This window comes from Strix uralensis, chromosome 5 (genome assembly GCF_047716275.1).
Source record: "Strix uralensis isolate ZFMK-TIS-50842 chromosome 5, bStrUra1, whole genome shotgun sequence".
Classification (NCBI taxonomy): Eukaryota; Metazoa; Chordata; class Aves; order Strigiformes; family Strigidae; genus Strix; species Strix uralensis.
Window position 1 is genome coordinate 12,070,360 of NC_133976.1, and position 27,792 is coordinate 12,098,151.

The 27,792-nt window shown below is 36.9% G+C and overlaps 1 protein-coding gene across 2 annotated transcripts in view; it reads left to right on the forward strand.

Annotated features, from left to right (window-relative positions):
- The window catches only part of SEMA3C (semaphorin 3C), a 122,931-nt gene that overhangs the window by 55,825 nt on the left and 39,314 nt on the right, over positions 1-27,792 (forward strand). For both annotated transcript variants that reach the window (XM_074869866.1, XM_074869867.1), the window contains 5 exons: positions 12,100-12,260; positions 14,614-14,676; positions 19,477-19,596; positions 23,348-23,438; positions 27,342-27,461. In XM_074869866.1, the coding sequence (XP_074725967.1) occupies positions 12,100-12,260; positions 14,614-14,676; positions 19,477-19,596; positions 23,348-23,438; positions 27,342-27,461 (555 nt within the window). The remainder of the gene's footprint in view (positions 1-12,099; positions 12,261-14,613; positions 14,677-19,476; positions 19,597-23,347; positions 23,439-27,341; positions 27,462-27,792) is intronic.

A 27,792-nucleotide genomic window follows, 5' to 3' on the forward strand; every position in this document is an offset into this window, starting at 1 on the left:
CAGAAACACTAAAGCATGTGTATCTGTAAAATGGAGTGATTTAAATGTTTTATGCAATAAGCCTAAACGGTTAGCAAGAACATGAATTAGAATACTTTGAACATAAAAATGCCTTTCATTTGTTTTTTCTTAGCAAACGTACATTAGCTGAACTTGATAGTAATTCTGAAAGACAGGTGAGTGTTGTTACAAACATACAGCAGATGGTTAAACTGACATAAATGGAGGGCGAGAGATTTGTTCAAGGTCAGAGAGCAAGTGCCCAGGAGTTCTGACTTATGGTTCCCTGTTCTGATCATGAAACAAATCTCCTTTGTTCTAGATATTTGTACGTTATGCTTTAAAGGAATAGCCATGTTATTTTGCTTGTGCTTCCAGAATATGAATACAGGGCATACACAAAGGACACAATCTATGGATTTTGCCTTTAAAGTTAGCACAATTTTTATTTTGTTTCAGGATCAAGGACACAGAGTTAAATACTGATGGCACTTGCATCATCCTCTGCTACAATTAGTAGTTTGCTACAGAGATAAGTGGTTGACTGTGGTTGATTTCTATCCCATGCTGTCCACTACCACTTCTGTCCTATATCTGCAGTGTGCAATTTTATCTGTCAGGAATCTAAACACCTTTCAGTTTTGGATTGCTGTTCGAATCCTTCCATCCTTGAACCTGTTCTTTCTATGCTGAACCTGTAAGAGGTCCATGTAGTACTTTATCAGAGTACGTTACTCTTCTTGACTCTTCTGCCTTTTACAGGGAAGCAATGATTTATCTTCCTTGTTCTCTTTGCTGATGTTAAGCACATCCAAATAATAGCTCACTCCTGTTAGAACATTATCTAAAAGCACTAGTGTTGTAATCATGAGATGTTTCATAACTGAGAGTTGAATATAAACAAGTAGGTTTTATCTAAAAATTTTTTATATCTGTGGAAGTGCAAAGAGGGGGAATTCTTATACTTATTTTCCTTCTTTTGGCCAAATACTAAATGGTCATCCTGCCGAATAAATACGACAAGTCTAGTTTAAACACGGAGTGAGTGACTGCAGAAGGTTTATTTATTTAAATGACTTCCCGTTCAGATGAAATCTAAACAGAAAAGCATAAAAGTTATCTCTTAAATCCAAACCAGAGTTTTGGCCGAGCTTATTAAGTCTGAAGAGTCTGGACTTAAAACAAACAAACAAAAAATCTCTTTTTGCATGTGAAACACACTTGAAATAACTTCCTCCAGCTATTTCATTTTAATTTCAAAGGCTTTTTTGTACATTACCAAGTGCAACCCAAAAACAACCCAGTCAAATAAATACCAAACTGTTACCTCCACTTTACATATGTAACTCAGAGAGTTTATGTGACATGTTTTAAGTCAAAAAGCAAAATACCAGCAGAATAGGATTTAGAGTTGAGTGGAGTCTAATCCACCAGGCTATGCTCAGCCCACTAAACATGACTTTTATTGTGCACCCAAATACCAGCTGGTGATCACTGGAAGATTGATGGTAGCATGCAGCTCTGGAATGTGCTCCTAAATTCACTCTTTGTGTCAGTCTTCATGGTGCAAAAAAGAGTGAAATACGGTTACGTTCTGTGTGTTTAAACAGCAAGCGTGCTACCCACTGAACACGACTCCCTGCGGGGCTTGAGCACAGCACTCCTACTCCCACTGTCCCCAGCAGAAGGGACAACCTCATCTCATAAATGACACCTAACAGTGACAGACTCACTTCCAGCTCCCAAATCCATACAGAAGTAAAGTACGCTTAAATAAAATAATTTTTACTGCAAACGTGCTTGGAAGTATTTTGGTTTTGAAGATGACATTAAAAAAAAACCAAGTCTTAATTCATTTAATGTTGAAAATACTTGTAACATCCTAGGTGTTCAGGAGCACAAACAGTGAACATTGATGATGAAATTAGTAATTTCCAGTTGTGTCCAACCTCTGAAGTCCTCTGGGGGATGTGGCCAAACCCTTTGTCCAGTGAATCAGGTTGTGGCATTACAGTAATTTGAAAAAAAAAAAAAAATTCTAATGTGCAATCTGATGAAACCACAGAGCTATTCCTCTGATGGGAGTGAATGCATTTAATATACCAGAAAAATGTATTTCAAGGGAAAAAAACAACAGGAAAACATTTAAGGATAGGCTTGACCTTTGCTATTCTCACAAACCAAACTTTCCTTGGCTTCAGGAGATGTCCCAAACACCCACGTCCAGAAAGCAGCTTGCTTCCTGTCAATACAAAAGCTGGGTGGCCTCTTGGATGCAAAATCAAATTTAGTCAAAGAGCCCAAATTAGGCTACAAGGAGTGGTATAACCATACAGAACAACAAAGAAATATAGGAGAAGGATTAAAGAATATTGTGGAGAATTATTCTGCTATTCTATTATTTTTATTCTGGAAGTAGAAATATCAAGAGGAGATTTGGATAAATACAGTTGTGAAAGAACTGTGGAATCAAGTGTGGCTGTCTCTTTTGGTAAAGTTCATTATCTCCAGTATAACGACCCTGCTGGCATCATGTTGGACTAGGGGTTCATTGAAGGTTCACTGAAGGGGGGATGCCATTTGTTGACCTCCAGCTGCTTTGTTTTCTCACATAGTGGAGCGAGAATAAGTGTTTCTTTTATCCTTCCCAGATGTAAAGCAGAGCTTGCTAACTTTCTAGACTTGGTATATAGAGGTGATTACTGGATATACAGACAAGAGTATATAGACTCCAGGTATATGCATAGCATTGGCTGACGTACTGATACTGATAGGAACAAGAAAACAAACACACTAGAAAAGAAATCAGTAGTTTGCTTAGTTGTATGTGATACCCACCATCCAACATACCTGTTTCATTATTTTTGCTGTAGACAACTTGGCTTCTTTTACGAGCATCCCTCTGTATTCAGAATCATCTGTGTCTAAAAATACCACCTTTTTATTCACTGGTCCACTGAAATTAATTTATTAATGAAGTTCTTTTGCATGTGAAATACTTCCCTCCAAGCCTTCCTAAGCTCATAGCTGAGTAAATTTTACATTATTCTACTAAGGAATGAATAAAACCTAAGCACTTGGAATTTAACTTGATTTCTTTATGCCTGATGTTTGCCTGATAGCTAATCCTAATTTGATTAAAATGATAATAATAATAATAATGAAACTGTAATCAAGCCTGCATATACAAAGTTTCCCTTTTTTATACTGAGTAGTGGTGAGAAGTGACTGCCAAAGAAGGACCAATATGTTTTAAGGACATCAGTGGATAAAGTGGCATGGCTAAAATAGCAGCTAAAGTTGGTAACATCAATAAAGGCAAGGGTTACTGCAGCAGGGGCAGTAATGCCAATCCTAGATATAGAGAGATTGACTGAATCTCTGGGGAGGTTGCTCTTTGAAGGAGAGAAAGGAGTATAATGAAAAGGTTTCCTCTACCTCACCACAGTGAAGTGGGTTCTTACTTTATTAGAGAAACCATAATGAAATGTTTCAGTGGTTGAGCTGTGTTTTCTCAATGAGTTTTTATTAGCTCTGGCAACAAGAGTAATTCTGCAGCTTAGTGACAACACACTCAGAGAGAAAAAGAAAGACTGTGCTTGTGAGTTAATGTGAAAAGCTTTTTCAGTCAGAAAAGAAGTTAATAGACTACTATCACACTTTCATTATTTAAGGTGCTGATTGTTTCGCAACATTTGATAGTCTTCACTGCGGTTAAGAGGCAGGGTTGTTGTTACATCAATAAAAATGTATTAACACCTCAAAACTTCACATTTGGGGAGTAGCTGTCTGTCATTTTTGCAGAGGGCAAATTACACCTTCAACGTCTACAGGTTACCTCAGTAAACCTGCAAAGTACACTTTTACACTGAAACAAAAAGTTAAACTTGCAGAGAAAGACAATTCTAGCCGTAAAACAACCTACCTTTCAGCTAACTGTACTTACACTCTCAATCGTCCTCTCTCTCCCTCCCCAATATTCAAAAACATCCCAGCTGACATCATCTGCCACATCAGTTTGTGGGGAGTAAATAGCCACATACTCAAACCTCAGCCAAAAAAGGTTTGCTTTTATCACAAAAATAACAGCCTGAATGAGATGCAGAACTAATGAGAAGTCCACTCAGCCCTCATTCTCCTCCCAGAGTTCAATCCACTAGATGCAAATGGGATGGAGATGAATGAATTGGGAGAACAGCTCACAGGTTTCATGTTGTTGCCCAGTTCTGACTTGGAGAATAGCACTAGCTTCAGTTTTATTTCATTGTTCAGACAGACAATTACAATAATTCACTTTCTTCCATTTCTCATATCTTTCCTTAAATTTGGATCAAAGAGTCTTGGTGTCTGCATACAGTCATGGTTTCAGCTGGATGGTTAGTCTGATAGCTACTTGGAACATTTCTTTGTGTGACTGAGCATTGCAGGAGGAAGCACAGCCATTCCCCCAATGACGTGATTGCTGGTCCACTGGAAAAAAGAGTAAGAGAGAAAACACAAGAGATTACCATGAAAAGATATACTGCTCCCAGAAGAAGTAAAATAATGTGGAATTTGTCTGACTTCTCCATGGGTGTGGCTTTTTTTCTTATTCCGTCTCAAAAATAATGTCATACTTGGCAACCAAAAGCTTCTTACTCCTGCATCTGGAAAACAAAACCATCTCGAGTGCCAATGGCAAAGCCACTGTGTGCAGCCAGGCTAGGGGGTGAGACAGGTTGAGCTTGTGCAGCCCTAGGGAATGTGGCAAGGACCCTCTCTGTGTCTTTTGGAAAGAAACAGAAGGGTAGACTCTGTGTAACTGTGCAGATTTTGAAGTATGAAGATTGCAACTCCTGGAGAGCAGTTTGCATGCCGCAGAGCTGTTATACACAAGCTCTTTATACACAAGACATGGAGAAGACTGGCTCCCACCTGACATGGCTAACTCAGCTGCAGTAACGTTAAACTCAGTTGGCCTGTCTTTACGGCTCTCCATGCTTGATGAAGTTGTATCTTTGGTTTTGGGACCAAAAATGAGAATAAAGCCTGGACAGGTTAATAATGGGCAGAAATGAGCAAAGTAATACTAGAAAAATTGTATTCCTTCTCCTGGAAGGTTCTGTAGAGTGACAGTATTTCTGACATCTTCCAAAATAAAACCCACAAACTGCAATTACATAAAGGGATAAAGTTGATGACTGGTAAAATTATAACTGCATACTACTTATTAAAAATAAGAAGCCCACTTTTCAATGTTTTTATTTAAATACCTATACAGACTTCAGAGGAGTTATTCCAGGTTTACAGTGACATAAGTGAAGGAATAATCTTAAAATTATGCCTAGAAGTGTCTACAGCCTAGCGAGACTGACTGGCTGGAGGGTGTGGGTGGTCTTGCATAATTCTCAATGAAGGAATCTCAATACTGGAATATTTGGCAAGACTTGGAATAGCTATGTAACTGCAGTTTGGAAAAAGTTGACGTATTTTTCCTCTTTGTTTCGGAATGGGGCTTCTGTTGTGGAATGTGGTATGATTTCATCATGACAATATCTGTGTAAGTAAAAAACAAATCTGCATTTTCTGCATTTTAATAGTGTCTGTTCTTCATAATGTAAAGCTTCAATAAAATTGCCCTTAACCTTGTGGGGTACATTGGGTTGATGAATGTGCCACAGAGCCATGTAAATACATTTTGCCACACACAAGTGACTTTCTCTTGTCGTGTGTTTGTCTTTGCTTAGAAAGCACATTCCTTCTGCACAAAACTGGCAGCTGCCTACACCTCAGTGGATCTGCCCCTCCTTCCTCATTCTTCAAGTAGCAAATCAAAGATGAAAAATTCTCTGATAGTTTTTGATAGTTTTAATAAAACAGCACTCTGTCATGAGTGATTCCCCTTCCAGTACAACTTTAAAAAGCTCCAAGAGTGAAAGCCATTGTGATCTTTTTAAAGTCTATGAGTTATAGGATTTTAGGACTTCTGTGTATTGTGAATTGTAAAAAAAAAAAAAAAAAAGACTCATCTACTGACATATGTGAATGCTCTGCTTAAGGTCAACTATTAACTGGTATGTCTTTTCCTATCAACACATGGTCCCCTTCACAAAGAGCTATTGAGTGTTTTACTGCTCCTAATGTGTATGTTGAGCTGCTCAAGGTGACAGATTGTTCTTTAGACATGCTAGAGCTACCTCTGGGCCTGATTCTCCAAAGACTTCACCTTGGTGCTACTTATTTAAGTTTATAAAAGACTGAACTATCTCAATCCAGTAATGTTTAAATTCAATTTTCAATACATTTAGCAAATATACCAACAAGTATTCAAGGTGTATATTTAAACCAGATCATATTTAGATATTGTTGACATTTCCATGTTATTTACTCTCATTCCAAATACAGCAATTAAGGTTCCTTCTAGCAAATTATACATTTTAGCTCTGGGCAAAGAGGGCTCCTGTTTCAGCCTATGCTGTCTGAATTCCCTTCCACCCTATCCTCCAAATGATCTTGTTAATTACTTAGCCTGTGATTTTATGAGCATTTGTATATCTATTTTCTCCCCTCTCACTCTTTTTTAATAAAAATGTAATTAAAACCCTTTCAGACAGATTCAGAAGCTAGCAAGTGTGCACATCTGTGATTTCCAGTCCTTAAAAACCTATTACCTCCTTATACAAAAAGCCAAATTTCGTTCTAACAGCATTAAAAAAAGTGCTAGGACTTCTCATGCGTGAAGGAGAGATAAAGAGATAAAGAAAAGGTCAAAGGTCCACCTCAGCTTTTTGGGCCCCGTGTGGTTAAGGCACACAAGGGACTGACTGGTAGCACATCTGGCTGCTTATGTCTTTTTGGCCGAGTGACTGCATACCCATTTTTAATCAGCTTCTCCTGAGAGCTGACTGAGGGTTGGGTTTTAGTTTGAACACTGCATGAGCAGTGGCAAAATGGTTTATCACTCTCTTATCTCACCCCCTTAAGTAGAAGGAATCAATACAGATTTCTTCAAAGAAAAGGAATATCAACAGTGCAAAGGTGGCTTGTTCTGGAGTTTTGAAAGGAAATACTGAAACTTTCCTTGTTCTCTTCCCATGCATAAAATTAAACAAATAGTCACACTGTATCCTCACAGAGTTGAAAAACAGTATGATAAATAGCATACTTTTTCCACAGGTACTATGTAAAATATAAAAATAATATATTTATTTCATCCATGTCTTTACACTAAAAAATCAGAAATGAGGCCAAGAAAACAATAGTTAAAATTACTAGATTCGTATGAGATGTGATACCTTTTAAGTAGATTTTTTTTCCAGTGATTTCTACTAATAAGGTACAAAACAGATAAGTTAGTCAATACAAAGTAGAAAGGAAAATATGTAAACTAAAATATAACAGAGCTTTTCTTCTGGATGGAGCATTTTTTGAAATGATTTTTTGTAACTTTGCATATACCTCTGATTCCACTCACATTTTTTTAAATATATAACCATCATAAGCATATATGTAAAAATATATATGTTTATATATGTTTATATGCATATGTGTTCATATATATAAAAACATCATTCTACTTAAATATTTATTTCTAGGAAATAGAAGGTGAGATTTTACATTGCAGTTTCACACTTGGCATGGGCTGCCATATTTGTTGTTACAAACTGAAGGCTTAATGAGACTTAAAAGAGTCTTGCAGCCTCCTTAACTATAAGCTAACATTGTCAAGTGTACTGCAAGATGTACACAAGAGTTTTCAATTGTGCACCCCATATCCCATGTGGGAATAAAATAAAACATCATTATATTGCTAACCTTCAAATCACTAAGGCTACATAAAATCCATGCCAGTTTGGGCAGCAGAGATTCCCTGATGAAATGGAGCCCATCTTTCTGGAAAGCTATGTTTGTCCCTTTCACTATGATGCTGCATGTGAAACTGGATTGCTATCCCTTACATCCTGCTTTTTTTAAGGGACATACACGAAATCTCTGCTTCTGCTCTGAACTTCCCCATAAACAACCTTCTGAGACTGAATCCTTATGCCAGCAGGAAGGAAGAGTAAAACATACTATTTCTTGTACTTTACCACAGGGGATCCAAAATAAAAAGCTTGATAGAGCATCCTAGATTTGCTCAAAGAAGCCCTGCCAGGCTGGAAGCCCAGGGATGGTATAGAGCAGAGACAACTGTGTGCACTCTCTCACATATCGTAGTTTATCCACAGCTTATCAGCGGATAAACTCAATGCTTTGAACTTGGACTGGGCATGCTTGCATACTATGACTGTAGCTTGCCAAATTCTGCAAAGTAAAGATATTTCTTGATTATATTGAACTTTTCAGTAACAAGTGGTTATGTGGGTCTTCAAACAGGAAATAATCATATTTTGGGAAGGTCCTGCTAAAAATTGTATTAGTTTCAGGAACATATGCATCAAACATCCATATTAGTATAAAATGTCTACCAAGGAAGTCACTTATGTTAGGGTCTTATCTTACATATTAGGGATTATTTTCCTTATGTTAGGAAAATCAGTCTGTGTTTTCAGCATTGTGACAACAGTGAATTTGAATTAAGGCGTGATGAAAGATTGATGTTGAGTGATTAAATAAGATGTTCAGAGGACTACCTGATGAGTGGATCTAGCTCATACACCATTATGCAGGTTGGACAATCTGGGTATAACAGGCTGCGTGAGATATCTCCACCTTCCTGGATTTCCAGTCTTTAGTAGCTGTAATTTGTTTTGTTCTGGTCAACACAATGAGTGTTACAAAGGCTTTTGTGATGTTAATAATAGATATTACACAAATATTTTGTTGTTTCTCCTGTGAGAACACAACTTTTTTAAGAATAGTACTTACATTAACTTTTTTGTGATGGATTAGAAGGATCCACCTTCTAGTAGAGTAGTTGTTAAACTGCCTAATTGTCAGTAAACTGTGCATTGTGTATGGAGAAAACTCACAGTCATTGGGATCTCCAAAATGTGCAGTGCAATAATAATAACAGTTCTGGGGAAAGAGTTCACTGAAGCTTTTGTTTTTTATCAAAAGGGACAAGAGCTGTATAACCTGTCCTCTAAAGTCACATTTCTAACACTAGGGGTCAAGTTGGTATGGGCTTCATCATTCAGGAAAGCCAAAACTAAATTCACTGGCTGATGAAAAAAGGGTGAACAAAGATTATTATTGTATCATTAAGGATGACAGTTATTTGCATACGGAATATATTATAATCTTTTGTTTCATTGTCAAACAAAATTGTTAATATTCATAGAGAGCTGTCCGCAACATCATTCTCTATACAGGGCTTACTGCCTTGAAATTTTGGTTAAATCCTCATAGCATAGAACAAAATTTGGTTTGAAGATCAGTAAATGTTTACATCATTTTTTTATGAAAAGTTTTAGAGGTGAAAAGGAATGTGGAAGACCTTACAGCATCTTTCCAGCCACCATTCTTTCCAAGTAACAACACACAGATAGTAAATCTTTAAAAAATCAAATATTCTTGGATGATTGCATGGTAAATTTTGTTAAATGAAAAGAAAATTCAATCAGTTATAAATTCCCTTCCCACTTGCTTGAGTAGCCCTAAGAGGCTAATAAACTGTAAGCTTCAGCACTGAAAGAAATAAAACTAATAATCTGTATGTGAGTATTTTGTTTCAGGGCTTTCCTCCCTCTTATGAATGGTGTTGAGTTTCTGTAGTCTAGTGACATGTCATAAGGTATTCTCTTCAGCAGCAGCTTGAAGGAGACAGATTACCTTTCAGGTGCCTTAGAAATAATAATACCATTGCAAAGAGGTTAAAAATCCCAGAAAATAATGGATTTTAATAAATGAAGGTTGTGGAAATCAAATATCTGTTGCTATTTTTGTCTCTTGCTTAAAAACAATCATCTTGATCTTGGTCATCTTTTATGTCAGTTGTGATTTATTCACTGTCAATCATTGTCAGTCACTGAAGCAATAAGGAGGGGCATTATATTGTGCAATCACAGTGCTCACATTTACCTGGTGTTGTGCAGGTAACTGCTGCCTCTCCCAGTTTATATGTGCTTTCCTAGAATATCAAATGTACGGTTATGAGAAGGTTCAGTTTCACCTTCCAGCTGCCAAATATTACAATAAAGTTAATAAGGCCCCCAGGAAAAGGGATGAGCACTAGCTTCTCAGGCTTGTTATGAAAGGTCAGTCTGAAAATTTCAGAGAGGGCAAAGGGACTGTATTTTAATGGCACTATGCTGGTGCCATTGAAAATCCTAGCTAAAAACTTACAGGGAGAATTTTTTAAAATAAAGTAAAATAATTGATTTTTCAAGAACTGAGGAAAGACTTTTTAAAAATATGTGGAAAATTTTCATATATATTTAATGAGTACTGTTTCAGTTTAAGCTTTTAGGTGCAGACTGTAAATCTTGGTTCTATGTTTATCTTTTGCTGAGGGACATATGAAATAGAAATATTATTTGTTATTTTTTTAATATTACCATAAATATATGCATGTAGGCAACCCTTAGCTCCTGAAAGCTGTCACACGTCTAAGTGAATCAAAACATTGTATCTTTCAGTAACTGAGGATATTTTTCATCTTCCAATGAAACTATTTAACAATCATGATAAAAATTAAGTGGAGTTATGTATCATATTTATCAATGCAAATCATATTCTGATAAATGTTCTTTCAATCATTAGATCTCTAGTAGACAGGTATAAGTCTCAAGACTGCAGCCTTTGCCTGTGTGTTGTCTACAGCTTGTCAAAAATTGCTCTCCAAGTAATTTTCAAAGAAAAAATTATGTGTTTTACAGAAAGTGCATACTTGAGGCACTTTTTTTTTTTTTTTTAAACAGAGCATATATGCTGAAATATTTTTGGTTTGAGAGTTTTTTTTTCCAAAATATCATTAGCCCATGTTAATCTAGCAATCTAAAACTCTTAGATGACTAGTTTTGGATAAGACATCTACTGTTTTCTATAGGGAATTAACAAGCAAAAACTTTGCTGTTAGCAAAAACTAGGCTTTAGTGACAGTGACAAGCCGTATTGTCCCAGACAAAAAATTTGCAAAGGAATGTGGACTCAGTTCTTAGATTTATGAATAAGCATTACAGCAGGGCTTCATTTTTGTATGTACTATGTATTTGCCACCCTTTTAGAGTCAGAGGGAACACAATCCAATAATAATGCTCATGAGGTAAGAAAGCATAATTATATGTTAAATATTTGAATAAGGACAAATTGATTATTAAAGGTTTTTTTTTCCATTCACAGTTCTTGAGAAATATCCCTTCTGTTATTACTGAAAAGAAAAATAATCTGAGTGGGGGCCAAAGCACATTGGCCAAGCAGAGACAGGAAGGCCAAGCTTTCTCAAGGGCAGCAAGTAATACTTATATTGCAGATGTTTGTGCTATTCCTGTAACAGGCCTGATCCTGCACTACTGACATCAAAGGATGTTTTTCACTTCACTTCATTGAAGAAAGTTTTACGTGGAAAAATAGAGCTAGTTCTACAGTTCTGGTAGTTTGGTCCAAATCGCATAAACAAGCAGTTGAATAAATGGACACATTTAGGCTAGAATGAATACTTTCTTTTCCTTTCAATTCAGCTATGCATGGTAATGAAGAACTAAAAAAAAATTGACCTCAAAAACGATAAAAAACCTACTCTTAGTGAAGCACCTGATTAGGAAAAGAAAGTGAACTGTTCTTACGTAGTTTTGATTGATCTTGTGGATTTTCTGCTGTCATAAACTTCAAAACGTATCAAACACATTGATTAACTTAACACATGATCTTCCTTAAAAGCCAAAGCTGTAAATAATCATATCCATTAAAATAAGAATTGATTAGATGAATGAATAACAGCAGTGCCTGACTTTTATGATATGTCTAGCTACTTAATGTACAAAAGAACTGCATTCAAACTGGGGAAGGAAAACTTGTTTTATTTCAACCACTGCATTATTACCAAGTGTCTGATAAGCATTTTTCTTCTCTTATTGATCCCGCTTGTGTTCAAAGATGCCTTTATTTAGAAAGAAATTCAGTTGTGAAGCAAGAACGGCAACTGAACTGTTTAATAACTTGTTGTCTTTACTATTTCAGAGCTGCAGGAAACTAAGACCTCCGAATATCACAGAATATCCCACAGTCCCCTGGATTACAGGATATTATTCATGGATGAAGATCAGGATCGGATCTACGTGGGCAGCAAAGATCATATTCTGTCTTTGAATATTAATAATATAAGCCAGGACCCTCTCAGTGTAAGTTCAAGATTTATTTTGAGAATCCAAGGTTGCTTTACTACATGCTTTTCTTTTTAGACAAAAAATGTGTATTTAATTATTTTGCAGCAGGCAAAAGTCCAGGCCCTCACTTTATTGAATTGTTAGTCCGTGTTTTATGTGTAATGCAAGATGAACAAGCTATTAGCATGGCTGCTCCTCAAACACTGTTTAGAAACTGACCTGTTTACTCCTTTTGGAGTGACATGGGGGCATGGCTTGCCCTCATAAGGAAATTTTGTATGGGTTGATGGTTTCCGCTTCTCTCCAAGATTTAAGATAATTCAGAGATACAGTTTTAAGAGAAACCTGTAAGGTAGAATAAGATGCATGCTATCCTTTCCAGGCCTATATATTTTTGGTTTGTACTCTGAAGCCTAATCACTGAACTATTTTCCAATCTTTTGTTATGTCTGTGTCAGCCCTTGCCCTTCAGTTGGGTAGCTGAGATACCTCCTATCTGTGGTTTTTTGGACACTATGACCCACATCTCCCTCTTGACATCACCTCTTTTCTGGCTTCTCTTATTTATCAAGATGCCATTTTCTAAGGACTCTCTGTGTCCAACCTCCCCAAACTTTAGTAGGCAGCCTGTATATGAAAATAGTCAAATTATAAAATGTTTAAACCACTTTCACAGATTTGTCTCTTGTCTCCAATCCCAGTTCAAATCCAGCTTCTCTGCTTTTAAAATAGGTGGTCTACAGAAGTACTTGTGTGCCCAGAAGCCAGACTGTTGAGACATTACCTCTCTACAGACTTTTCCTTGCCTATCTTTAGATTATCACAGCTACAACACTACCTTAAAGTGTACCATAAAAGCCTTGTTCTACCAAATTCATCTGATCCTTTAATCTATGGACTTTATTACTGTACCTCAGGAGTACTGAGGGGCAGAGATATCCAGCTTGCAGCAGCGAAGTTAAGTGGCTTCCTTAAGAGGCAAGGCTTTTAATGTGTCAGGGGAGAGAGAGAGGCCCCACTGGAGGGTGATTAAGCGCAGTTAAATTAGAGTTTTCTCTGAATCACCCTCTGGACATGCCTGTCTACCTGAATTGATTGTGCAGGGAGTCCGGGGAGGCTAACTCTAACTTACACATTGAAATTAAATGCCTCTCATGTGACGGCGTGAACATGTCCTTCCTTCTCCTAATGGTACAGAAATCTTCCTCTGAAATGAGGTCGCCTTCTCTAAGCTGAAATAGCTTGTGTGACCTTTTTACTAATTCCCATCTCACCAGTGATCCAGCCACCCTTGTCTGCGAGCTTGCTCTAGGAGCTTGTCTGGCACAATCCAGCCTTCCCTTAGCAGGTCAGTTTTAATTCTGTGCAGAGTTCAGTTAGATAGGAAGGCCTCTGCTGCATGAAATATATTCTGCAGTATAAAGCAGTGAGGCATCTCAACAGTCTATTTAGGCCTGGAAAAACTAGAATTAAAAAAAGTCGACAGAAAGCAAAAACACACAAAATTTTCTGGCAGTGAATGTGATCACCCTGTATTAGGCTCAGAATTAATCTCTGCAATTCCACACATTCTTTTGTTTGTTTATTTATTTGCTAATCTTATGCCTCTATAGAAACCCTATATACATATGTATACATACCTACAACTCTCTGCGTATATGTGTGTATATATATATACACACAGAGATCTTTTAATGCTATTATTTACGTTATCTTGAGGCTAAATGTTATCAGGCTCTGTCACCTACTAAACTTCTAGGGAGAGATTTCTAATGGATGTCTTTTCTATTTCAAAATCAAAATAAATAATGGAAGAAGCAGTTTTGAGTATAGATCAGATTCAGACATTGAGGTGTTTGTCAGTAAACTGTCTGCACTGCAAGATATCTTGGAAAGAAATCAAGAAATAAGCCTGAAATCTTAAGATTTTAAGCAGGTTTTATTGTAAGATATTCCAAACTTTTACTGTTAAAACCAAAAAATTTTTACAAGAGCCCTTCTTTCAATATTTTAGTCTTCTGGTTTCTAGCTAGAAATTCAGTAAAAACAAAAAAGTAAAGATGGACAGTAATTTAGACAATGATGAAAATTTCTCTTATTTAGAAGAAAGAAGTTTAAATAAATTCATTAACTTATCTTAAAATTATTTAATAAAATTAAATTATACCAGCCAAAACCGTGGGCCTTTATTTTGTTTACTGCATGCTAAGACAGAAAGTTGTTTTCATTTATCAATGAATTTTTTGACTTATAATCGAGGTGTAAAAGATATCAAAATATTAACTTATTAGTGTAACTTAGGAAGTGAAATGTTTTGTTTAAATTATGTAGTAAATACGTTACTTAAAAGATACTTCTTTCCTTACAGATTTTCTGGCCAGCATCAGCAAACAAAGTTGAAGAGTGCAAAATGGCTGGCAAAGATCCTACAGTAAGTTATAATCCACATGCACACACATACACAAATTACATACTTGGCAATAAAGTAAGAGCACCTTGAGTGCAGCCAAAACAAAACGAAAGAAGTGTTTGTTTTTCTTTGTAAATGCTCTGCAGGCCAAATGATAAAGCCAAATTATGAAAAAACAAGCTATGTAAACAGAATGCACCTTCAAACTTTGACAGATGGAAAAAGATATGCATTGTCCACTTACTCACTCTTTTTTCTTGTTACTAGTCCAACTGGGTGATAGTACTTTTCCAGATATGTCCTGGGGATGATGCTGAACAGCCTGCTGAGCTGTTGTTCGGCGTAGGGAAGTGCTCTGGCTGTCTGCTTGCCCCAGGAACAGACTCTACAGGTGCATGGTACCCACTGTCCATAGCCTGAAGACCCCAGACTCAGGAACAATGCAAACACCTCTTTCCATTACTTCCACAAAACAATGCCCATATAAATATCTCTAGAAAGAGGTAAAAATGATCTCTGAAATCACAGGAAACACAGTGCATGGAGAGATTACGCTGAGTCATTTTGCACTACAGCTGACTGTTCTCCCATGTAAATGCAGACACCTTCCAAAGGACCTAAATCAGATGGTAATTTCCCTGTACAATCTTTATACATAATAGGTAGAAAGGTATTTTGAAAGACCCAGTGAGTGGTACAACACAGCAGATCCTGGCTTTGACCGAGTTGTATATTAATGTGGTAATCTTCCTAAAGTAATTTGAATTTGCAGTCTGTATATGCCTAGACAGAAGACAGATAAATTGTAAAACAAAAAGCAGAAAGTCACATTTCAATTCTATTCAGTTACCTTCTGACTTTTTAACAGTTCAGCAGCACCCAAAGGTCTTTATCCTGGTTTCCTTTTTAGTTCTTTAGATATAGCTATTTTCCAACTGCTATTTTAGTATTAGAATTGAGAATCTAATCTGAGCTAGCAAATTGCAATTTCTCACTACGAAATTTATAAGAAAAAACAATGAAATTTTGCTTATATTTTTATTTGAGGAAAAAACTATGGAAATCAGAAGCCTTCACATTAGGTATAATTGTCTTTGGAACATACTCCTCAGCATATATCTAGGATCATAAATAATGACGTGATTGAAGGACTTAAGCAGGTGTACTTAACTATAGCTTTTAATTTCAGAAACAACAGAATTAATGCAAAAGTCCACCAAATTTAGTATAAAAACTGTTATTTATTTCAAAGGTCTCTCTGTCATGCCTAGTATTTCTATTTATTTTAGCTACACATTTTGTATTTTTAATTAAGCCTACAGATGACATGCAATTCAGTTACTGCAATGTTACAATAATTCACCTGAGTCCATTTTGTAAGAAAAATATGTGTGGGCTTTATTTTGAAAATCTGTTGCAAATGCTGATGAATGTAAGGAAACCAGAAAGTTGGCCTACTGGAGTGTTGCTGTAACACTGCTTTTTCAACACTGTGGAGAGTAATTCACTATATGGCTGCACAGCAACAGAATGATTCTTTATGAATAACTATATTATGGTTGGTATGGCAACTTATCTGCTTTCTTTCCTGATAGCTATGGTAGTGAAAAACAAGTATTTTTCCTATTGAATATCATATTTTTCTATACATCTTTACATCATTCTGGTTACTGCAGCGTGCAGTAAATTCTACAACTAGTGGCCTGTTAAGTTGCACTAAATGGGAAAATAAAACTTATAACTTTGTTAATGGTGATTAATGTTCACCCTAGTTACTATGTCAACTGCATCATCAACTTGTGATAGACTAGTTAAGGAATTTTCTTTTCTTTGAAGTACAAAAGTTGATTAGTCTCAGTCATGTTTCCAACATATGATGATATTCTTCTAGGGCAAAAACAGGAAAAACGTAGATGATAATCTAAGCAGAAAGTAGTATGCAAAATATGTGATCCACGGGGAAAAAAAAAAGCTAAGACACTACTAGGTACTGGACTCTCTGGAGAACTTTTAATCTTGGATATTTAGTTGTAAGTCTTTCCTAGCTTTTAATCATACTGAAGTACTCAAATGTTGCTGCATTAGTGGACAGGTTTCTGCATAGAACATCTGTTTTTACCACAGTTTAATTGTGGGTACAGCTAATATCCTGTAACATAGTTAATTAAGAATGTCCATGTGCATCAACTTTAACTGATTTTTTGATCCCAGCTGTGCATTGCAGAAGAAAAATTAAGTTCCAAAAATAGAAGCTTACATTGAGTTTCTTTGTATATGTCCTTAAGAATTTAAAAGAGAAAAAAAAAGGTACTGAAGAGCAGCTGCTGATCTCACTAAAATCACTGATGTGTCTTATTGAAAGCTCACTGAAATAATGAGAAAAAGACAACACAATGCTAAATCACTGTTTGCAGATTAAAATTTATAGCTCTGTTTTAATAGCATTCTTGTGAGTTTCACTCCTGAAAATCAGAAGAATTGAGAATTTCAAATAAAAAAAAAAAAAAAGGGGTGGAGTGAATGCATGATAACGTTTGGTCTGTCAGAGAATAATGATTGTCACAAGGTAAAAGAATAGATAGATTTGGAGCAGCCAGTAAAGGACTTTATGCAATCAGCAAATTCTCTTCCAAGGAGAAATAGGAGGGGGCTCATTTACCCGACCACTAGACAAATATTGATGTCTGAATTTGTCATCTTTGGCTGCCGCCTTTGTTGCTGAAAAGCAATTGTCACTTCTAAATAGTATGTTCACTAGGCTAACTTGAATGCTTAAATAGTATGACATCTATTTCTCTCCATTTACTGTGATGAGATCCCAGGGCATAGATGTCTGACTTTCAGATATCTACAGTAAGGCAGTTCCCCAGACACTGCTACTGAGTGAGTTTTGGTATCAGCTCCAAGAGAAGCACTGGTAGTATATGAATATCTACTGCTTAGCCACCGCCTTTGACAAACATCCATCTGAAGACAACTATCTCATGTCACCTCAGACCAGACTGATTTAAAAGAATAAAGTACTCCAATATCAAGGAAAGGGAAATAAACTGAAGCATAAGTGCTCTTGAATAGCAGTCCTACAGAATATATTCTGAAATAAGAATTTCTTGCTTGGCTGGCTTGTGGAGTCACAGTGCAGTACTCAGATTACTCATGTAGCAAATTGCAAATGGAGTTCAGTGTTTCAACACTAGAGAGATGGGCAAAGGCTCAGAGATCGTAAAATGGTCTTCCTGCCAGACAGCATTAAAATATGAGAATGTTGGTCTTTAGCCAACTTGTGTTACTTGTCTGTAAATCATCAGTGAAGAGACACGAAGACAGTATGTCAGATGGTTACCCCAGAAGGCTGTCCTTAAAGAAAATAGCCGTTCATCTAACCACCCCTGCGTTCTCGCCATAGACACTTTGGAAGGCACATGGCAGGGTACTGAAGCAGTGTAGAAAGTGCCACATATCAGTGACTGTTCATGTAGACATTGTTTCCTGCTCCTGATCCTTGAAGACTTTCATTCTGAGATTTCTCAGCATTTAATTCTTTAACTAGGAGTCTTCTAGAAAAGTTTTCTGCAAACAGCAAGAAAATAAATCATCAATTTACACTCTGGTATATATAAGCTAGTGGTATACCTTCAGCTGTCCTTCCCTTTCCGCAGCCATAATGTGGATTGGCAGTACTGCTGAGAAAAACAGGATTTTGGTAGCAAGACGTTACTAAAGCCATCTTTGAGCCAAACTAAGATAGCTGGATACCAGAAAGTTGAAACATTTAGGAACAGCCTTCAGCTTTAGAGAAACAATGTAGTTTGACTGGGTTAAAGAATTTTTCTGATATCACTAGAGTTAACACTTAACTGAGGACATGCAGTGCTCCCTGGTGAGAAACTCCTTCTATGAACTCTGAACTACCTACAGTTATGCACCAGTTTTCAGGTGTGAAAATTCACCAAAAATGTGAATGTCTTTGAATATAAATAAACTGTGTAGTCTGCTAAACAAGGATTAACTCTACTGATTTTCATGACGATGACTGATGACACAGTTTCCAATCCTGTGCTCACAGAACACATGCAATTCTCACTGTCTTTGGTGAAGGTTTGGATGATTGAATATGAAGGCAGTTCTGGAATCTCAGTAAGAAAAAATATTCAGAAAAAAATCTATTTGCAACCTGAAGTTGTTCATAGTCAAAAAATGAAAGAACAAGAGAAGAAAAGGGTATGCTCGAAGGAGAAAACTGTAAACCTGATGGTGTGAAACTGTGTGGCTCTTAACATTCTGGTTTAATTTTCATGCTGTTAATCTTCAATATGAAGCAACAATTAACTGCAAACTTCCTTTGTGTTGTTCGGAGTTTTAAAGTTTTGGAAAGAAATTGTTTCTACAAATAACAGAATCTGAGATTTGGACTTGCTTTGCTTGTTAATTATCTCCAGCTGTGATGAAAAAATTAGGGGGGAAAAAGACTGGTTTGGAGGTGCCCTTAAGGAAACTTCATAAGGTTACTTGTTTTCCTGCAGAGGCCCTGCTTCTTTCCATGCAGTCTGTAGATGAAAATTAGTTTGCTGTGTGGAAATGGGAAAGGTATATGCACTCCTCTATAACTCCTCTATAGTGCCCTAACAATGCCCAGTTCCCAGACTATGCAAAATGGAGTGAAAAGAAAACAGAAATCTGCAGTGGTTCAAATCCAGAGACTACCAAACTCAGTAGCTGTTTTCATGATACTATTAAAATTATAAACCATGTCTTTTCCTTCAAGTTCCCAACTTCTAATATTTGCCAATGTGAAATTATTTTTTTCTGTATCCCCTGCAGCACGGCTGTGGAAATTTTGTGCGTGTGATACAGTCGTACAATCGCACACACCTGTATGTCTGCGGCAGTGGCGCCTTCAGCCCCGTGTGTGTGTATGTCAACAGAGGGCGCAGGTCCGAGGTACGTCTCTTTTCATTTTATCCACTCATTTTGTGATGCATCTTACTAGTTTATGCAAAACTCAAAATTTTGAAAATCCAAAAATCAATGATTGGAATAGGTTCCTTCACCCACGTTAAATAGAAAAAGGACAAAGATCCATAATTTTCTGGCCTGTTACCAGCTACAAGCAAAGCCATGATCAAAAGCCATGCCTCAAAGATGATGGTTGTCCAAAATTCCACAGTCATACCAAACACTGGGCTATATTTGATCCTACTTTTTATTTGACGTTGCTGGTGATATCATTCCTACAATTTGTTGGAAAATTTGCAAAGAAATACTTGAAAGGGAATAGTGAGTTAGATAACAAGTAAAATATGCACTCCAATTTTGATAATTTCCATGTCTTACTGATTCCTGAGAGAAGCCCTTAAGTGGGCTAACTATTCAGGTATGTGAAGGTTTGCTGGACTTCAGCTTAAGACCCACTAGATGCAATCCCAGTACAGGTAACCTTTATCTACTGCAAAAGTTTTGCCCCATTAGATTCTGCTGGGATGAAGTCGTTAAGTTTTCTTATCACTTTGAGATCTTCCAGGATGTAAATCTTACTTTCTCTAGAGATGTCTCCAGTTTTTCTATATTCAGTTTCACTGTGTATTTTCAATATACAAAGTACCAGATGTTTCATAAGTATATTGTCCAAGTTCCTGATTTGAAAGTGAAATGTTTGTTTATGTTCAAATGTAATAGGTAATAACTTAGGCAACCAGAAGGAGAAAGAAAAGCACTTAACCAAGACCCAGCACCTCAGTAGATTTTGGGTCAGATTCATGTCTGCAGGCACAAGGGTGTGCAGTATATTTTCCTGTACAGTGTGGAAGCAGATGTGTTGGGAAGGAAGATCAGAGCGTGCTACCTGGAGTTTTGCCATGTAAGGGCAGCTTTAAAAACTGGGCTGGCTCCTGGGGAAGACACTGGGAAATTCATCACTGATTTCATTGGGAGTGGGATGGGAATTATAGTGAAGACCCAAGACTACTGCAGAAGTTGCCAGGGAGGTGATAAATCATTTTTTTCTACAGGTAGATTTACATGGGATGATCTCAATGACTTTTGGTAGATCTCTACCTGGCTCCAGCCTCCTTAACAGCGTCTGAATCACTGCACCTTCAGTCCTAATGAATTATCCAAAAGTGGGGGTTCATAGACCTAGATTTAAAAGCACAAGCAAGCAGAACTGAATAAGTAAATCCATCCTTCTGGTTAACGGAGTCTGCATTTACTTATTTTGATGTATTTTGAAACAGAGGTCAGCTTTCCTCAGCATTATCCTATTTCTTGACAAATTATTTAAAACATGGAAAGTGATCTCATTTTTTTCTAATTAATGCAATATTCCTTTATCATCTTAACTAGTAGTAGTGTAGCCCAGAGAACTCTGAATCTCATTTTTTTAGGGTTTTTGGAAATGAGATTAGGGGGGAGGGGGAGAGCAGGAAATGACATCTCCAGATGATGCAAGATGTTAAATTTCTTAAGTTAAAAATAAAGATGCATGTCTTGGAAGAGCAGAACTGGCTTCACTTAGACTGTCTGTGTAGCTACATGCCTATGATCAATTGATTAAATAAACTGCTGTTTCAGACGTCTGGAGTCTGTCAGACACTTGACTGTAGGCATCGCATGCTCAAAGCCATTACTGTACAGGCCAACAATAGCATAACAGTTAAAACCAAGCATTTCCTTCTGAACTCATTGCATATATCAGTGCATGACTAATTAATAGAGCAGGATGAAGAACTATGTAGTGTTGATGGGACTAGTGAGAACAATTTTTTTTTCTCTGCTTTTATCATTTCACCTCTAATTTAGTACAGTTTTCCATGCACAGAAGGCTGCTTTTGCACGTGCAAAATGGACATTTTAGAAAGCACATCTGTTTTTCTCTAGAAGCTACAAAGCCTGACAGCAAGAGTCATATCCAACAATCATAAGAACTGGGCCTGGTTTTCTCTTTTGTCTCCAGAATTCCATATAATCTCACAAAAAAGGTGGTTTCATTGTTGAGGCAGAATGTTGCCCTTTTCCCTGAAACAGAGGATTAAAAATAATTAATTTTCTTGCTTGGCACACTTGATACTTTTGTCTTTGGTAATGACTCTCGGTCACCTAAATATATTCTAATGCCAAAGTAAATGCAAACAGAAGGAAATGCAATCACTATGTGAATTAATTATAAACTAAAAAGTAGTTTAATATATATGAAAATCAAGTGTAATCCTGGAGTTAGTTTAATAGTACAGTAATGGGCATTTTGAATTGGTAAGTAGTGGTATAATATAGTAAATATGTATTAATGTCAAGCTGCATATTAATCTAGAAGCAAAACAAACAAAAAAACCCCAAAGATCATACTAGAAACTTCATACTTATGTTTTAACATTGTTTAGAGAGCTTATTACTGAAACAATAGATAAGATCTCTGTGATTAAATTAGGTAAAGCAGAAGAGGGGGAGAAGAGACAGGGGATAATGGATATGAAACTTCCTGCTGTAACTGAGCATTTCAGGTTGGCAGAGTCTCCAATTTGCTGACACCAAATGGCTGCTCAGTGATCTGTGTGGCATCCCCATTACCCTGTGATTTACATTAATTGTTAAAGGGAATATAAAGAGTTACTGCCCTTTGTTGAATAACTAATACATTGGCATCTACATCACAGAAGCCTTTCTTTGGAATTTTGTCAGCTACCTTTATCTGTTGAAACAAAAATGTTTTAAGTCTGGGTGGTTTTTTCCTTGCAATTGTGTCTTTTGGCCATCCATTAAAGATTAAAAGTTTGTTATAGGAGGCAAGGAAAAAGTGGGTTCTTTGGTATACAACAGTATGTGAGTCGATGTGCCATTACTAACTGCAGTTTTTAAGGAACGGACTTGGACCCAAGTCACTTCTTGCTCAGCATACTGTGCTCTTCAGTGTTGCTGGGAACTGAGAAGAGAAGAGGTGCACTGAGAAGGGCGAATTTTCTAAAGATATTCAGACTGTTTGTATTTCAGGCTGTAGTCCAGGTTGCTTCTACTTTGCCAAAAGTATTTCCTATTTATAAATCACATAAAATATAAAGAAATCCCACACCAAGATTCCTAAACAGCAAAAAATTCCAAGAAATTTCAGACTACGGCAAGAGATATTGAGGAATCTTCTATTACTATGGAATTGGAGCTCTACACATAATCCAAGAGATGGTATTAAAGAAAATAAGTATGATTTAGGGGATTTTTGGAGGTCTGATAGCTCAGTAAAGAGCATATGATTTATACTATTACCAAATGACAGTTGTCATAAGAGTTTTTTATTTAATACGTATTTTTGTTCTAGTAACTTTATTATAATGTCCTAGACTAGTAGACATATCACCATGTATTCAGCAAATAAATGATAAATAACTTCAAAAACACAGAAGCAATCTCCACAGATGTTATTGCAGAGATCAGTCAACCTCTCCAAAGCATAACTGAGCTAGTGGGAAAAATTCTTTGTTTCAGTGTCTTGAATTTATGACAAGAGTCTTGAAAATAACTGGGTACCAATGAAAAAGTTGTCTAAAAAGATGATGAAATACCAAATAGGAAAGCTAAACTGCTGATAGTACAAAAGTGCCCAGCAGTGCTGAGCATTGTTAATGCTGGAAACGGCCAAGCATAAAAATCACTTTATGTCTGATGGTTTCTGAAATGAGAAGTAACACACAAATCTACATTACAGGAACAAGTCTTCAAGATCGACTCCAAGTGTGAATCAGGAAAGGGACGTTGTTCTTTCAACCCTAATGTGAACACGGTGTCTGTTATGATCAGTAAGTAAAGATACTCCCAAGTTGCTGAAGTCTAAACCCATATGATCATGAGTGGCGTGGGTTGATGGGATGCCTGAAATGAGCTGGACACAGAATTCAGCCTCCAAGGAGCAGTACCTTGTGTCTGGCTGATGGGCACACAGATTGGGTTCATCCTTGCTTCAAGGTTTGCATCAAGCTAAAGGTGGGTGTACAAATGAAATGCAGAAATAAGCTGTAGAAAGGGGGAGAGAGAGACAAACAGAAAACAAAAGGTTGTCCCTTTTCCAGCTTACACATTTTTTCCCAGGATTAGTTTCAACTTTACATTACCCTGTCTAGCATTTTATGTTTGAACAGTTTCTGACCTTGTTCATCCTAGACAACACTTGTGTCTCATTGTCTCATTTAATTATTTGTAAAATCCTGGAGTAGCCAGGGAAAGAAAGCCTGAAGACTTTAGTTACATTGAATTTCATTTTTGTTGTCATCTCTGCTGTAGAGCCCACCAGCTATTGCAAGGCTCTTCATTCTTCAATTGGCTTTATACCCAACCAATTTTGTAATTTTCTTCCATTTGAAAGGCCAGAAAAAGTGATACAACTGACACACCTCAAATATTCTTGTGCATTGATGGCGACTGTACTCACTGACTGTGAGATATATCCCATACAAAGAATTACTGAAGTGCCTATTGTACACCTAACTGAAGACTCAAAGGGGGGTATGCACTCTGTGCAGTCTAAGTCATCAATAAAAGAAACTGGGTTTTTTTCTTTTATTTTTTTCCAACCAGGAGACACATTATATATACTTACTGTAATCCGACCTTTCACGTTTGCAGCGTTTTCACAGACTTCTAGTGCCAAAGCCTTGATTTTTCAACATGTGCCTACTCCTTGTTATATTTTTGGCTATGAAGGAAACAGCAGTTACACAGATTTTTCAGGCTTTCTTAGCAAATAAAGCTTAGTGCACACCGGTACTGCATATTTCACCCGAGGTTTACAAGGGAAAAATGGGCGGTGTTTTTGCCATTCAGCTTCCACTGAAATCAATGGCAATTGCATATTGTGCCAGATATTCCCTTTAAAGTTTGAGTTTCATGGAGCTTAAGGGAAGTGTCATATAGTCTGTCCTACGTGGTCAGTTCAAAATATAATTTATCTTTTTTTTGTTTATTCCTCATTGCAAATATATTTAGTACAAAGGACAAGTAATTTCATTCATGAAGGTATGAACTGAAGCACATTTAGAAGACAGGTAAATGCTACCTAGATACCTCTCTGAACCTTGGCTGCACTTATATCTTTATCTCACCAGTGATGTATGGTCAGTGTTTACAGACACTGTGTAAAGAAAATGTTTGTTCAAAGTCAGTGATGGATTAATCCACTGCTACTCATTGCTGTTCTGGTATTATTAAATTAATCAACTGTCATTAAAAAATAAAGTTTCCTTTCCTTGTTCCTTCTGGATTTTATGAAACACCACTGAAGTACATTGTTTCTGAATTACTTAATATAGAGTAAGCTGATTTTTTTCTACAATAGAACTATGGCAGCTTTGTTCATCTTAGTAGACTTTACATTATCTTCCTTGATCTCTCAGTTATGTGACTGAAAAGACCTTTCCTAGTGTTTGACTTATCTTTCATGACATGATTCTTCTACAAAGTTTAAATTACTCTGCAGAGGTCACACCCTTTTTCAAGAGAGTCCCACAGATTGGGTTTTATACTTTCTCCCTGTTACTACAAAGTCCAGTCACTTCAAAACCATTAAGCTTGAATAAATCTAACCTCAATATCCATGCCAGAAAAGGGAATATTTTGTAAGTCACAGCTCAAGTTATAGTGAGGGGACCAAGCCCACGTACTGGACTCTCCTTTGACCATTCTTCTGCAGGAGGAATTCCTTCCCCTTGCTTCAGAAGATGGGAAATACTGCCAGACTGGCTGACTCCTCCACAACTGAAGAACTTTTTTTAAATATAGATGCAATTTCTTGACAATTTTGGGCATCATCAGCCTAGAATACAGCAGGAAGGCTGATTCACCCTTCAGAGGAAAGTGATGCTATAAAAACAAATTTGAACATGGTACTATTTGCCATTGTACGAAGACACTTTTGCATCAAAGCAATGAAAAATGTGCTTTGAAGAAGCTTGGCATAACTAATGTGCAGGATGTATGTCTCTCTCCCCACCAAGACTCTGAGATATTTATAAAAGCAGACATACCTCATCAATTCAGTAATTCCCCCCAGTAACAAAGAGAAGTGGTGTGAACTAGTTGTGCTGTGCAGACCAAGTGCTATGCAGAATTTAAGAATTTAACCAAAAGGAAGTGGAGCTGACAGATATCATCTGATACATGATTAGCAAGCAGACACTAGGAATGCTTCAGACATAACTAATAGGCTTGATATGTAATAGGATTAAAATTACATAGTGTAGTACTGTTGTTAACATGTGTGCATGTGTGTATATGCATAGGACGTAACATTTAGTGAGAACCATAAGCCTGATCTCTTTCAGCCAATTTATTTCATAATAAAGCTGTGATGGATTGAGGCAATGAGGCAAATATACAAAATCAGTTATAAATCAGCATAGATCTAACATCATTCTGTCAATACATGCTCAGGAAGTAAATGATTCACAAACATGGAACGAATGCATTGTTTAAATCCCCTATGTATGAATCTTGTCATCACTGGGAGAGATGAGAGCAGAAGAGTGACTGCTGGCTGCTCTGCAGGGGTTCAGTTCAGTCTCTAGCCAGCAGCAGAAAAACAAAATCTCCAGTTTTAATTCTCTTATGAGCCAGTAGTCTTCCATATTGATGCGCGTGCGCACACACACACACACAGAGCATAAAAATAGCCTCAAGCGCTTCTGAACCTGTGACTCTTGCCAGCTTGACCACACTCTCTGGGTAGTCCAGGAATTCAGACAAAAACATCAATCAAAGGACCCAGCTGTACTGGAATGTATTCAGCCACCACTCCCACTCTGAGAGTTTATTTTAGCTACTGTTTTCTACTCTGGGGTTTCATTGTCATTAGTCAGTGGAAATTGCTTGGTTATTCACAGAGTAGAAAATGATAGTATATGTAATTATAATTATAATTATAATTATATATACATATATTTATGCACACACACGGACTCACACAAACACAAATATACGTCCTGACAGATGGACTGAGTTTTCAGCCCTGCACAGGGATCAGAAGTTCATAGTTCTGTTAATGTAAGAGTTGCGTGTCTAATTCTGTTCAAGCATAATGACCCTATACTTAGAATCAAGTACATAAAAGGGGACAATTGTTGCTCCATATTGCTCTGCATAAAGTTCAATAATATGATTGTCTGGCCTCTGCAATACTGAAGTCAGCTTGAGGCTGCCTGGGGCAGCCTTGACAATACTGTTGGTAAAAATTGGCACTGATCCATTGACTTCAATAGATGTTGTGCCAATTTACACCAGCAATAAATTCAGCCCAGTCATTTTGTCTACTCCCATAACAAAAAAAGCTTTTTGAGGTATGTACTTAAAAAATTGAATGTGATTCTTTCTGATAACACTAGCCTGATTTTCCTGTGATCCTTACCAGTGAGAGTTGAGGAACTCAGTTTCATATCTGAGAAAGGTTCACCACATATGCAGTTCTGCTGTTGCATTTAATTATGCAGTTCCCTAAAGTCTTTAAGAAAAATCTGATGATTCTTGTGCATTCTGGATTGTGTCTTTGTAAATCAGAGGGAAAGCCCATTCCCATGACCTAGTATTCATCTGTATAGAGTCCTGTGTAAGTAAAGAGCTGACGAGTTTAAAATAAAAATAGATCAGTAAATACGGATTTCCCAAAAGCCATAACAATGCATTTGTTTTTTCCCCTCCATTTCAATTCTTTGCAGATGAAGAGCTTTTTTCAGGAATGTATATTGATTTCATGGGGACAGATGCAGCCATTTTTCGGAGTCTGACCAGAAGGAATGCTGTGCGAACCGACCAACACAACTCCAAGTGGCTGAGTGGTGAGATGCCTTTGTTTTACCAGAGGTTTTAATGGGTTTCACAGAGATTCTGCTTTGTTTGGTTTAAAATAAAGAGCTTGTCTTTTAAAGAGCTTTTCTCTGAATTTAATATATGAAGTTGAACCATGAAGAAATGTGTGTAAATACATATTGTTGACAATTCACAGATGGAAAGGGTTCACTGCATAAGCCAACCTCTTAGGCCACCCCACCTGATGGCCTTTTTTTGCATTAAGACTGAACCAAACTGTTCAAGGGAAAGTGTATGAAAACATTTGAAATGGCAAGCGGTCAGACAGACTGACTTCTAAGGAAGTGCCTTTTCCACCTC